The sequence below is a fragment of the Accipiter gentilis genome, chromosome Z (assembly GCF_929443795.1).
Source record: "Accipiter gentilis chromosome Z, bAccGen1.1, whole genome shotgun sequence".
Taxonomy (NCBI): domain Eukaryota; kingdom Metazoa; phylum Chordata; class Aves; order Accipitriformes; family Accipitridae; genus Astur; species Astur gentilis.
The window spans coordinates 63,206,239-63,219,157 of NC_064919.1; the positions used below are offsets into that span (position 1 = coordinate 63,206,239).

The following is a 12,919-nucleotide window of genomic DNA, read 5'->3' on the forward strand; positions in this document are numbered from 1 at the left end:
AGGACAATGGCAAACAGTACTTCAGCCTGGGGGGAGGAGGAGGGAGGAAATACACAGCAGGCGAATACAGTGAGGGTTTTAAAAATCAGAAGTAGCTCTGAGAAAATGGATGGACAGCCATGGCTTTTTCCCAGCACAAGAATACAGGGGAAATGCTGAGTTAAATTATCAGCTGAGAGTTTAAAAAAAAAAAAAAAGAAAAAGTTTCCTGTTCTCAGTACAATAAAAATACCCTTAAGGTCTATGGTGCTATCAAAGGCTTGGGGTATGGGAAGAGTTTTCACCGCAGGCTTGTCCACCACTGCCAAGGCTTCTGGGAGCAGCACAGCCCTGGGACCTGTCCTATGATTCCAGAGCCCCACAGCAAAGAGCACGACACAGGAGTATTCCTCTGGCACGGTGCTTCATCGTGAAAGATCCTCCAGTTCCAGTTCTCCTTTCCCCTTGGCTTCACTAAACATAACTTCACCCACCAGGTTTTCAACAGAGGATTGAAAGGCTACTTCAGAACAACACAGAGGTCATTATCAAACTATGCTTAAAAGATGTGAAAAACACCCATCTTCTTCTAGCTGAACACAGGCTGAAACTGCAGTATCATTCATGAACAAGAACACAGACCATAAAGCAAATTTACACTGTCCTTATCATGCACTTGCATTTCACTGGATGGAGCCCCTTCTCCAGCCAGAAATCCTCTCTGAATGGTTTGGGTGCAATCCAGGCAGAAGGCAGTTGCTTGTACTATGCCCCCCACCCCCGCCAGGGCACCCCACGGCCGGGGCCTGCAGTACATACATTTTTGCCCAAGTGGTGTCCTCACAGTGGATGCGACAGGCCTGGCCCACCCCGACCTGCCTGCGGCACGTGCTGGTCAGAGCATTGCAGCACACGTCAGCTCCATCACAAAACATGACGGCAGCTGGTCCCAGAACCCCTGCCAGCCCCGGAACCTCCGCCCAGCCCTCCTGCCTGCAGCCAGAGGCTCTCCTCCCACCACAGCGGCCTAGACGGGAGCACCCTGGCTGCTTGCCACACCAGTTTGCCACCTTCGAGCTTGCCCATTTCCACGCTCTCTATGCCACCAGAGGCTGCAAGATGAAATTCCGGCTCTGGCTCTAGCACTGTCAAAGGTAATTGCATAAAGCTGTGAGCTTCTGGCCTTCCCTGGCAGAAAACATACTGGCTGGCTCAACTGGTAGCCACAGAAACCAGTCACAGCTCAGCCAACGAGAACTTTTGTTTCAGAAGGTGCTGTTGGGAGCTTACAACGGGCTGCCGGAGCTCACTATGTCTGTAGCGTTGACACACCAACTGCTGGGTAGCCTGCAAGTTCAGGAACAGCAAGTCCAGCTGTTGCAAAGATTTGCCCCAAGGTCATAGTCTGGGCTTGGGAAACCTCCCGCCCCTCACATTCCCATCAGAGGCTGTGCGGTCGGCCCTGTGTAAGCCTTTGAACAAGCTCCTCTTGCACCACCACTTCTTTCTGGACTGTTGTGCAACGCAGGCATAGCTCCATGTGTGGCTTCTGGCAAGTAAAGATGCTGCAATCACACATCTTTAAAATCAAACATGTAGCTCGCTCTTGCCCCCACCGCCTGCGCAGCAGGGCTTGCACTCAGCTGGAGCAGCAGCTGCAACTACTTTGGAGCTCAGAGTCGTGGGGCTCCTGCACCAGGGTCTAACGTCTCACCAAAGGTTAACCCTTTCCTGTGTGCTACCAAGGCCACAACAAACACACTTCAAACACTTCTGTTCCCTAAAGACCATCTCCTGGTTAGAAGAGAACATCCTGCCAGGATGCTGCAGGGTGGGGTGAAGGCAGGGGTCAGCAGACCGGTGGGAGGCTGCTGAGCAAAGGCGGTCGGCTCTCGCAGACCGTTGGCACCACTTGAGAACTGTTCTCTGCCTTGCACATTGGCAAAACCGCATACCCTCCCAGCAACATGCACCAGAACCCTCTTGTGCACCAGAGCTGCACAGAGAATGGCAGCCGCCATTCGACCCTTTGAAACTTGGTCACCGGTTTCTCATAACCACAAGGAACCTGTGTCCTGGTGTGGGTCCGGTCAGCTCTGCGGCAGAAGTGCAGCCTGTGCCAGCAGGCGGGCTGCAGCAGGACTCCACAACAGCCCGAACGTGGACAGGGAGAAGCAAGAGCAGGACCCATGGAGATGCAGAACCTTCCCTGGTGCAGATCTAGGTGTCAAATTCAGCAGCTGCCCACCCCACCATCTGGGCAAGTGAGAAAAAAAAAGATCAGAGATCCTTGTTTCTAACAACTGCATGGGCTTCAGTGCTATACTTGGCCTGGAAAATATTTTGTTTGCACTGTCAGAGGATCTGACACATCCCAGAGAGCTGGATTGTACACAGCAGAAGCCATGGACAAATCTCTGCAGTCTGCCATCTTCTGAGATCACGCTCTGGAGGAATACAAAAATAACATCGACAGCAGATCCATGTAATACTCCATAGGCCAACATTTTTTTTGTTAACATCCAAATGCAGTGAACCAAAAAGATCAACCAATTCACTTTTACTGGCTCTGTAACTGCTTAGCTCATATATTCATATATTTTTACAGTATCTCTAGAATGAGTTGACTTTTCAACTTTTATATATCACAACAATTAATTTCAAATGTAAGAAAAACTTTATTGGTCCATTAAACATTGAATCTATAACAATACAATCACTCAGTATACAAAAGGAAGTGTCCATAAAAACCATTAACATGCTTTAAAAAGGCAAAGCTGTTGACTATTTTAAAATTAAAATCTTAACAAATCTGAAATCTTTACCAATCCTTAAAAGTCAAAGTGTTACAGTTACTACAGATCACAACACTCCCAAAAAATGTTAAATAAACTAGCAAACCTCCACTTCACTGGGCTACAGCGTAATAAAATAGAACCACACATACACACCAAAAGTTCCCTTGAGATATTAAGAACCTGGAAAAAGACTAATTAAAAACCCCTCACCATTAAGAAAAAGTGTTTACATTTTGACTACTTTGCATCCAGTTTTCAAACATTGTATATATGAGACTGAACACCACTCACTGGTGGTAAACAAAAAGTAGACAGTGAACCCATATGTTCCTAGTAAATATTTTCTCAGCTTGTATATGAAAAGTTGAACAATTTTCTCTGAGAGTTAGTTCTCCTCACTTTAAGTTTGCATGGATGTCCAATGACACCTAAGCACCTGGACATGTATCAGTAAGAGGAAAAATAAAGCTACGTTATGAGTAATGAGACATTATTTCCCCACAGCTTTCCAAAATTCTTCTTGGCTTCACACTGGGGCTTCTTTGGCAAAAGCGCAGCTGCAGTGTTGCACCCTGCAGCTCTGGTGAGCAAAAGCCCTGGAAGCTTTAAGCTGCTGGAGCGGTTTCAAAGCTGACGACTGTGGTTCTGAAGAAGTCTGTGCAAATGGCTGTACACTACGGCATGGGAAGCTGTCGGAGACTGGCAAATGAGGGGAAGCCAGCGTGGCTTATATCTGAAATAAATTCCAACTTTTTAAAAATCACATTATTGAACAGGTGTGGAATGAGTTGAAACCAGGTTTGAGGGAAAAAAACCAACAAAAACCCCCTGGATTTAAGGCCTGCTTGAAACCTACAGAGTTTCTTTGGGCATTAGAAAGCAGACGTCATGCCAGTCTCCCAAAGTTTCTACTTCAAACCCTGCACAGTGTGTCTGTATCCCCATCCTGGGGCACTTCGGCATTCTGCCATCAGGATGTTGAAAATGCAGAGACATACCAGCTCCCCAGCTATGCAGCCTGTTACAAGCACAAAAAGCCAAAGCTTTCTAAAGCGCTTGACCCCTGGCATTCCTCTTGTACGGTCACGTGAAACACTCAGTTCAAGCTACTGTTCACAAAATTGAAAACACGAAGTAAAATGTCATGGCACTGATTATGTGTTTTCCTCCCACGAGAACTTGTAGGCCACTTCAGAAAACAAAGAAGCAGTTTTCACAGAGGAAAACTGATCCATATAATAAACTGTGATCCTTGACTTTGCTTCAACACTGCAGGTTGTCCTGCTATAAAAAGGAAAGGATCAACAACAGCTGGCAAAGAAGTCTTTGCTAGTTTCTAGCACCAAAGACATTCCACTTGACAGGAAGCAGAATGGGAGTGAAGCAGGTTTACAATGCCTTCAAAAAACAAATCCAAGGAGAAATAGGCAAATAAAATGAGGAGATACAGCCCACAAGCAAAAGACATTGCTTCTAAAGCCCAGAAGGAAAGATGAGAGCAAAATTTTAGCTGCAGATAATCTTGTTCATCTAGCCACACAGGTACAGTCTCGTGGTATTTTGCTTCATCAACTTGTTTAGGAGAAAAGCCCAACAGTTTATAGCATAAAATCTTTATAACATGTTTTAAAAGCAGTCAGTGGATTATTTTGCTACCAATGTGTTCAGAGATGCCCAGGATACTGTGGGCTGCTAGACAAAGTTGAAGCAGCACTGTCTTGAGTTTCCAAATTTTCCTGATCCATTGGTCAAAACTGGAGAACTGTTAAAATATAGCTTTTTCACAAGTGCAATGGTTGCTTCATTAATAGCAGTGTTCTAGCCCAGAAATGGCTGCACCAGTGGCTGATAAAGCAGTTATATGTGCATAGCTTATAACCTCAAAGCGCTTCTAGATTTGTAAAAAGGTGCTAAAACACAAAATAAATAAATAAATAGACATGCAGTGTTCACAATTCTGTGAGGGGATAAGCCCTCTCTCTGGACTACGCATACATCAGCAACACTGAATTACCCGTTTCAGACGAAAGTGGCCCAACCCAGCCAGGATTTACCAAATTAGCTGGGCAAGTAAGAGCTTTTTGATCCTCATGGAAATGCTTGAAATACAAAGCTAAGAGTATCACAAACATGTAATAATTCTGATGTGTAATCACAGTGGAGTTCCTTACTTAGCATCCAGCTGCAAGGGCTGCCTGCGCACTTTGAGGAACTAGGTGGTGAACAGCAAAGAAGCATATCCATCTGCTTTCCACACGTTCTTGGTAAGGTTTTATGGTCTCATTTGTTAGTCCAGCTATTTGGATTCAGAGACTTGCTCTGAGTCTGTCTCATTGATTTTAGTCTGAACAAGAACCAGTCACGATTGCAGCTCTTGGTTGCCTCCAGGAGAAAAACTAAAATTGTTCCAGTCTCAGATGACAGTGCAGCAGTGAGGTTCCAAATAACCTTTCTTATGATAGCAAATTTGAAAAAGTAGGAGAACACCAATAAAACTGTTTCACCTTCCCAGCAGAACTAACTTCTTCCAACACGGTCTGCTCCTCCAAGAGTCCATTAAATGATAATATTAGATCAAATTCAAGTTTAACTAGAGGAAACTTAGTACAGGACATGTTCTCCAGCCTTCCTCTCTTTGTAACAACAGCTTCCCCACTTCACACAACCCAAAAATATTAGGAGCCAGAAATGCTGCACCACTCACTTATGTCTGGGAACAAATTCAATGAACAATCGTGGCACAAGGCAGGACAGACACTGCACAGCTAACTGCCTCAAGCAGAGCAGTTACCTGCACTTTCAGGTATGGGGAGAGAAAGTTAACTGTTTACAGTTTGAATTTAAATGTAAGCAACAACTACTCATTTATTTACAAAATCATCAGGCTATTTGTAAGTTTTCCCAGTTCATCTTCCACTGCACAGGAATATCTGAATCAGTCTCATCCCCAGGTTTGTCAAGCACAGATTATTTGGTCTTCCACATGCACTGCGGGTCTGGGTGTGTCTTGTACACACTGCTGTAACGTACAAGGCAGCATCACCCAGTCACAGGCTCAGTTCAGGTTTTCCAGTTCCAGTGCCACCAGAATTATTAACTATCACAGCAGTAGGTATGAAGGCACTTCATAAAAAGGTTTCAGAAAACCCATTTGCATTAACTACTTGGAATCTATGAACTGGGCATTTCAATCCTTGACCCTAGCCAAGGATTTTGATAAGTAGTTGCACATGGAAGTTCACAGTACAGATTTTACAGTGAATGCTAAGGCTGTAACATTTGCCTGGCCAGCAGGAAGCCATGCCTCACTGAGGAACGAGAGACTTTGCACACCCAGGTGCCACCAGTTACTGATTCCTTTGAAAGGCCTGGAGATCCATAGCTGGATCTGGAGCCACAGCATGGACACACAGGTCCTCAAAAGTTATTTTTGGCATCTTTTCCCATAACTTTTGCTCAGAAGCAGACAAAGCAATGTATTCAAGCACTGCCCCATCCCCACCCTATGTATACCCGCAGATGTAGATGCTTAAGGTCAATAGTTGGTGGAAGGGAAGGATGAAGGAGCAACTGAGGCGACTGCTGTGTAAGAAGAATGGGCTCACTGTGGACTCTCCTCTTACAACCCTGTTTCCTCTGTGCAAAATCTATTTCCTTTAATACAAACTATAAAAAAAATAAGCACAAGGAAGTGCAGGAAGTCCTCATGCAGGCTGATACTGCCTACATAAAATAAGTGTTTTCGTAAACAAATAAGAACATCCATTGGCCAAGATATGTATTAAGATCATACACATTTGTCACTGGGATGTCTGCTACCAGAACCAGAGAACAGTTACCATTCCCTGCCCTATAACTTGACATAATGCGTGCTGCCTTCTGTAGAGCTCCTTGCCCAGATTGTTCTGTTGTAAAAAACATTGCTAATTAAAAAAAAAAATAAATGCTTGGTTTCTCATAGTACAACACAAACGGCACCAGAAGGCAATTCCTGCGAGCCTCTATACTTTAGGGAACAGCATTTGCCAAGGGAGGAGCTAGAGCCTGGACTATCTCAGCTGCAGCTCACAGCTCTAGCACTGGATCAAGACTGTTTGTCAGAATAGCTGCTATGAGTTAGGTGGGACAACTGTTAGTCATCACTGCACAGCCCATAAGCTCTTATCTTAGAGATGGGACAGATAAAGGCGTCTAGATTGTGAATGCATTAAAAAAGGCCTTTTTCAACTGCAGAAGGATCTGTGTGGGTGGACTCCAAATGCAGGCAGAGACATACTGACGGGCCCCCATGCCAGCAGAGCTCTTGGTGAGATCAGAACTCCCAGCAGAAGCAAAAGAAAAAAACATGCCCCCCTCTCCAGAGCTATTTGTTGGTTTTCTAACTCAATGTCAAAGCTAAGCTTCAACTGCTTTTTTTCCCCCGAGGCGCAAACAAGAAGACGACCAGCAAGAGAGTCACCTCTGGACAGAATCCTCCGTCCCTCAGATGTCATGACAGATGTACTTTGAGGCTTCTAATCACTGGGATAGGTGGTGTAACTATACAGGACTGCAGTCCTGTAGACTTCCTAAGAGTGCAGGGGGTTGGGAAGATCGCATCCCTAGCAAACTCCAAGCAGGACAGAAGCCCTAGGATACCATAGCAACAAGACAGCTAAAAGTGGTAATGAAAACATGAGCAGAACTGAGATCTGTTATATTACGATTACTCACCAGGTGTGCATTAGCCATCAATATTGCAATAGAACAAATAAGGCATGCAAGTATTTTGGCCATCTCATTGGCCATTATCTTGTGCTTTTCTTTGTTTTGCAGAAAGAATGGGTGAAGATTTAAGGCTCAATCATATTTCAAAAAGAGCACTGCTAAATCAGTTGATGTTGTTTATATCCTGCATATTTCACATTGTATGTGTATATATATAGAGAGAGAGAGAAAGAAGAAAAAACCTCTGGGACTAGCGTATGTCATTAATTCATCCCACTGGAGTGTAGATAGCTATAGTGGGTTCAACCTTATTTAGCATTTACGGCATCTGAGCTGTCGTTCTACCACCAAATAATCTGCTTAAAGCAAATAAAAATTACATGGTAGGATTTAACATTGTCAAGTTAGTAATTTGTACTAAGGCAGCTGCTGTTACATTTGTGTCTTCTGGTTTTGTTTTTCTGACTGCTTACCCCACTGCTTGGAATAGGAGTTCTCCAAAAGAAGTTTAGTCTCCATTAATGGATTGATTGGCTAAGTCCCATCCCAACAGCAAAACTAACATCAACAGAGGAGTATAAAAATATAGTAGTTAGAAAGAATACTTTCCAACCAACACACAGGCAGAAAAGGAAGATGACACACTATAGTCATTTTCTGACCATCAGTGCATTTAAAATATTATAAAATTAGTCATGGAAACAGAACTGAAGATCCTGGGAGATCTTTAGACACAAATTGAAACAGCAGGGTAGAAAAGTAAATGAGCACTCCACTTTTAAATTTAACAGCGACTGGCAGTGCTCCTGTAACTAGCATTTTCTCAACAGCAAACATTCTGAATAAAGAATGTACCGTATCTTGAATCCCTGTGCAGTACACACAGCTTGCAGTTTAAGTGAGCTGGCAAAGCAAAGGTAGACAAAATTCAGAGTTTAAGAATTTTTGTGTTAGAAATCCCCTTCTGTTAACAATCAGACCAGATCTGAATTGCATAAAATATTCAGGTGCCTTTTAAAGTTATAACAGAATAAATACTCTATTATCATTGGTACATTCCTTTCTCAATCTAGGTATACAATAACTTAATATATTTAATATTTAGATAAACAAATTTTAGTAGATGCTTTGGCAGTTGAATTCTTACATATTCTCTATTTCTACAGAAGTAATTAGTTATGTTTTCAGAAAAAAATATCTGTATACTACTGACAAGAATTATATGCTGTACAAAACAGCAGTCCAAATCATCACTGCAAACTGTAAAAGAAAGAGCTAATAAAAGAGTATAAAAAGGAATGCATATTTGCCAGAAGATACCCAACATTCACAGGAAGGAAGAAGATATATCTGCACCATGATTTTTTCTTTTCTTGCCAATGAAGCCAGAGAAAGCTTGTCAGTTATTTGAAAAGCATTTCACTTATTCCAGTTTATGCAACAACTGTGTTTCCTACACTCCACACACCAGCATTACAAACTTTTGGGACAGATTTGTTCCCTTGGGCAATGCTTGTTCATGACAATTAAAAAAGGGTAAAAAAGTCTTCAATCGTTTGTTTAGTCTGACTAAAAAGTTACTAACTGGTACATTAGGATAAGTGGGCAATAGGTGTTTCCTCCTTGCAAAATGACTGTTGTATTTTATTTGTAACAAAACAAAAAAAAAAGATAAAAACATGGAAGGATCTTCTGAGTGTTCACACTGAGAACTCTCTGGTTGGGCAACAGAGTGGAGCAATGAGAGTCCATAAATACAGACAGACACAAAACCAACAGGAGACCATCTTAATCCAGAAGATGGACCAGGTTCCAGTGAAGAATTTTTCAATCTGAGCACTTTCATAACTGTTAACGAGAAAAAAAAAAAAAGAAGCAATAAACTCACTATTCATATCTCTGACTGCAGTATCCTCTGTTTTTCCAAGTGGGTCACAGACTTCCACTAGGTTAACCCAGACATGAAGCAGGGGACAGCAGCCCTTTATAGAGCAAGATCTTGCTCAAGAATCACCCAGGAAGGACTTGTAACACCTCTTCCAGCTTCTTACTTAAGGAGAGAAGACACGCTAATGGCAGAAGTTCCCACTCACATCTCCCCTCTCAATGCGGAGACATTACTCAGCTTTAAAGAAATACACTTACTGGAACCAATGAGTTACTGTCATCATCACGTAGAGCGAAGCCAAGAAGAAAACAAAGTGGAAGTAGGCATAACTGTACACCGTGCTTTTCTTCTCATCATAAATCACAGTCTGGCCTCCCCTTTTTTCAATGTGGTCTTCAGCATCAGCTGTATGAGACAGGAAACAAGAAAGCATTTGCAAATTTAGTAAGAACTGAAAACGGCAGCTGACTTCAAAAAGAACACAGCAAACACCTATGGTGTGATTTAGAAAAGTGTGATACAGAGCAACACTTGAACACTTCCTTGCCCTCAGGGCATGGGCCTAAGCCTTTAGTAAAAGAAATTCAGCTCTCACTGAAATCCTGCCTTGTATCAGCTTCCTGGCCTACTGGCTAGTTTTTGAGCATTCGTGTCATTTAAATTGCTCTACCTGTATGATACTCTTCTGGCAAGTCCAAGCTGATAACCCTGATTGTATCAGGTCTGCAAACAGGACACTCCCTTCCTAACTCACTCGTGAACTGCAGTCCCTGCAGAGCTGCTGAGCCAAAATTCCAGCAGTAAATCACACCCATAAGCATGCAAAGAGCAGAGATTACTTTTTGTATGTTGCAGTAATGAAATGTCTTGTAAGGAATTATTAACTAGCTTGTTGTTTTAAAATGGTATTGTTACACCCCTTGCGTCCTTCCGTAGCCTAACTTTGAGAACTTCAGCTGCTTCAGTTCAATATGCTACAGAACAACGATACAAGCAGCTCTCCGCAGCTGTGTCCTTACTGTCTTGGCTTTAGTCTGAAAGCCACAAGTCAGGTAAATTGTGCATTGAAAATGTAATTACCGTCTCCGTCAGGCACACAGCAAAAGCAGCAACGAGCTACCTGTGGAACAGAAAACAGGAAGGGTAAGAATCTGTGCTACAGCAAAGAAGCAGAACAGTTGGTGAAGGAAGGTTTGTTATGTCTATGCTACAGACATAACCAGACAAACCAGAAAAGTCTGGTTTGTATTTCCAACCAGCACAAAACTGAAATTAGGATTAGCCAAGTAGTTAATAACAGAGCATTTTCTAAGCTTTGGAAAAACCTACTCAGTAAGATTTGGAGCAAATTAACCATTCTCTAAGAATTACTCTACCCATTTCACGTAACTCAAGGTCAAACACTGGTGCAAATAATTAGAACAAAATGGTGGAAAAGCTACAGTAAAGCAGTTGCACATTAGCAGTTCAGAGGGGATTCACCTCTTCAGACTTGCATCTAAGTTCTTTTTAAATAAAAAATTTCTCTACTGAAATGAAAGTATGAAGAACTTTTAAAACCCTGCTGCATGGGTTGGAAATCACAACTGCAGAAGCAAAGTCAGAAATCTACTTATCTTTCCAAGATTTTGCTGAAATGGAGCCAGAATGAGTACAAGCAGAATGAGTAAAAGCAGAAAGCTGGCTTTACTGCTTTATTTAAATGAAGATATTTTTTTTTAACTGATGGAAAAAGGGAAGTTGAAATTGACACTTTTTGTGTTGAGTGGTAACATAAATGTGAAAAGGGCGCTAATCACTCAATAAATATGTAAGTAAGTGCATTTTCTGCACCAGACCACAGTACAAGTCAGCACTTTCTGTAGTGCATCACCAATGTTTTTTGTTCTGATAAAATCCTACTCTGGGATTTATTTTGGTCGTGGTCTGATGAAGACAATGAACCCTGTTAGGAAAATTCCCTCCCCTAACTGTTACATCAAGCAGTCTTTATAGCATCAAAGTCTATTAACTGTGTTAAAATATATTAGTTCACAGTATACACTGCAATGTAATGAAGCAGTGGAGTTTTACTGGAGACTTTGGTATTGTTCATCCTTAAGTCAAACAAACTAAAGGACAGCCCGGCCCTGGAAATAAAGACTTTGCTTCTTGGAAGCTTAGAGCTGTCCATAAAGGTTAAAAGATATCCCTGGACAACCAAGATAATGCCAGCATCCTAGCCCCTCTAACACATCTTTGAAACCCTCCCAGCATCATAGGTAAGTAGCTATTGCAAGACTGACTCCAGGGAGGTCTGGATCAATAGGCAAGCGGCAAGAGCACTGGAGAAATATAGTTGCTCTGCAAAGTTTTACTATGACTAGTAATCGGTGGTGTGGGTGTTAGTTGAACCATGCTATACTTGAATGCTTGAAGGGTATAAGGACGCTGTGTAAAACCACATTTGGGGTAGCCCAATTTGGCTGGGACACCTCATGCGCATGAATAAATATTTACCCTTGTAATTCTATACTTTGTGTTCTAGCCTCTCTCGTCAGTCAGCACGGGCCAGTTGCAAGTTTTCCTAACACCCCCAAAAATCAGACAGTAAGCCCTGCATATCCATGATTACATGTACTCACTGGGTTCATAAACTCATGAAAAGCCAAAAAGCACATTCTTTTTTAAGAGACTGGCTAACAGTTTAAATAAAACCCTTATTCCACATCTCTTTCTACTGCTGTGCGAAGACTCACCTGCAGCGCCAGCCTGAGCTCCCCTTGGGCCACGCTCACATTCTGAAGCAAGTGCTGTGTTCCCTCAAACTTTTTAATCAGTTGCAATTAAGTCCTCGCACGCACAGATGACACTAGCAACGCTGGCAGACATACCGCTAGCCCCTCGTAACACTCAGTTGTCTCCCGCACAGACGCCAACAGACCCTCTGTACACCACAAGCAACTGCAGAGCTACGTTCACGCTCCTGGCCAGGAGACAAAGGCCCTTTGCCACAGGGAAGGCAATCAGAGCGCAATTAATTGCTCTTCACCAGGCATTTCTTTATCCTTACATCCAGCGGCTCTTGTACCGCCCTTTGAAACCAAACGGTCTGGAAGTAATCCTGTCCACAAGCACTGCGGCAGACGAGCCGGACCTTCCCAGCGAGGGGGCCACATCCAGCCTTGGCGCTGTGCCAGCCGTCCCCAACCTGCCCGCTGCTCCTGCCGCAGGGCCCACCGCAGCCCCAAGCCCTTTGGACGAGACATCCTCCTGCGGCGCAGGCCGGCGGGCACGCAGGGCGCCTGCTTTCTCTCCGATGCCCTCCGACCCGGCCTGCGCCTCCTCAGCACAGGGTGGTAAGGCACACGGGTCCCGCCGGATCTGCCCGAGGAGGGCCCGGCCACGTCCCCGTGCCCGATGCTGAGCCCGCTGGCAGGCTGCCCGCCTGCGGGGGCTGGGGCCGGAGCGAGGAGCCACCGGGTGCTTAGCTCCTCAGCGCTGGGCCCAGCGCCCCATCCAGCCGCACCATCCTGCCAGAGCGAAGCTCCTTTGGTACAGACATGCT

General features: G+C 43.8%; 1 protein-coding gene across 3 annotated transcripts in view; it reads right to left on the reverse strand.

Moving 5' to 3' along the window:
* Nucleotides 1-2,633: 2,633 nt before the first annotated feature.
* Nucleotides 2,634-12,919, reverse strand: part of SERINC5 (serine incorporator 5) — a 52,210-nt gene continuing 41,924 nt past the window's right edge. For all 3 annotated transcript variants that reach the window (XM_049794564.1, XM_049794565.1, XM_049794566.1), the window contains 3 exons: nucleotides 10,453-10,492; nucleotides 9,630-9,777; nucleotides 2,634-9,332 (listed from right to left, as the gene is read on the reverse strand). In XM_049794564.1, coding sequence (XP_049650521.1) covers nucleotides 9,185-9,332; nucleotides 9,630-9,777; nucleotides 10,453-10,492 — 336 coding nt within the window. In that variant the 3' untranslated portion in view covers nucleotides 2,634-9,184. The remainder of the gene's footprint in view (nucleotides 9,333-9,629; nucleotides 9,778-10,452; nucleotides 10,493-12,919) is intronic.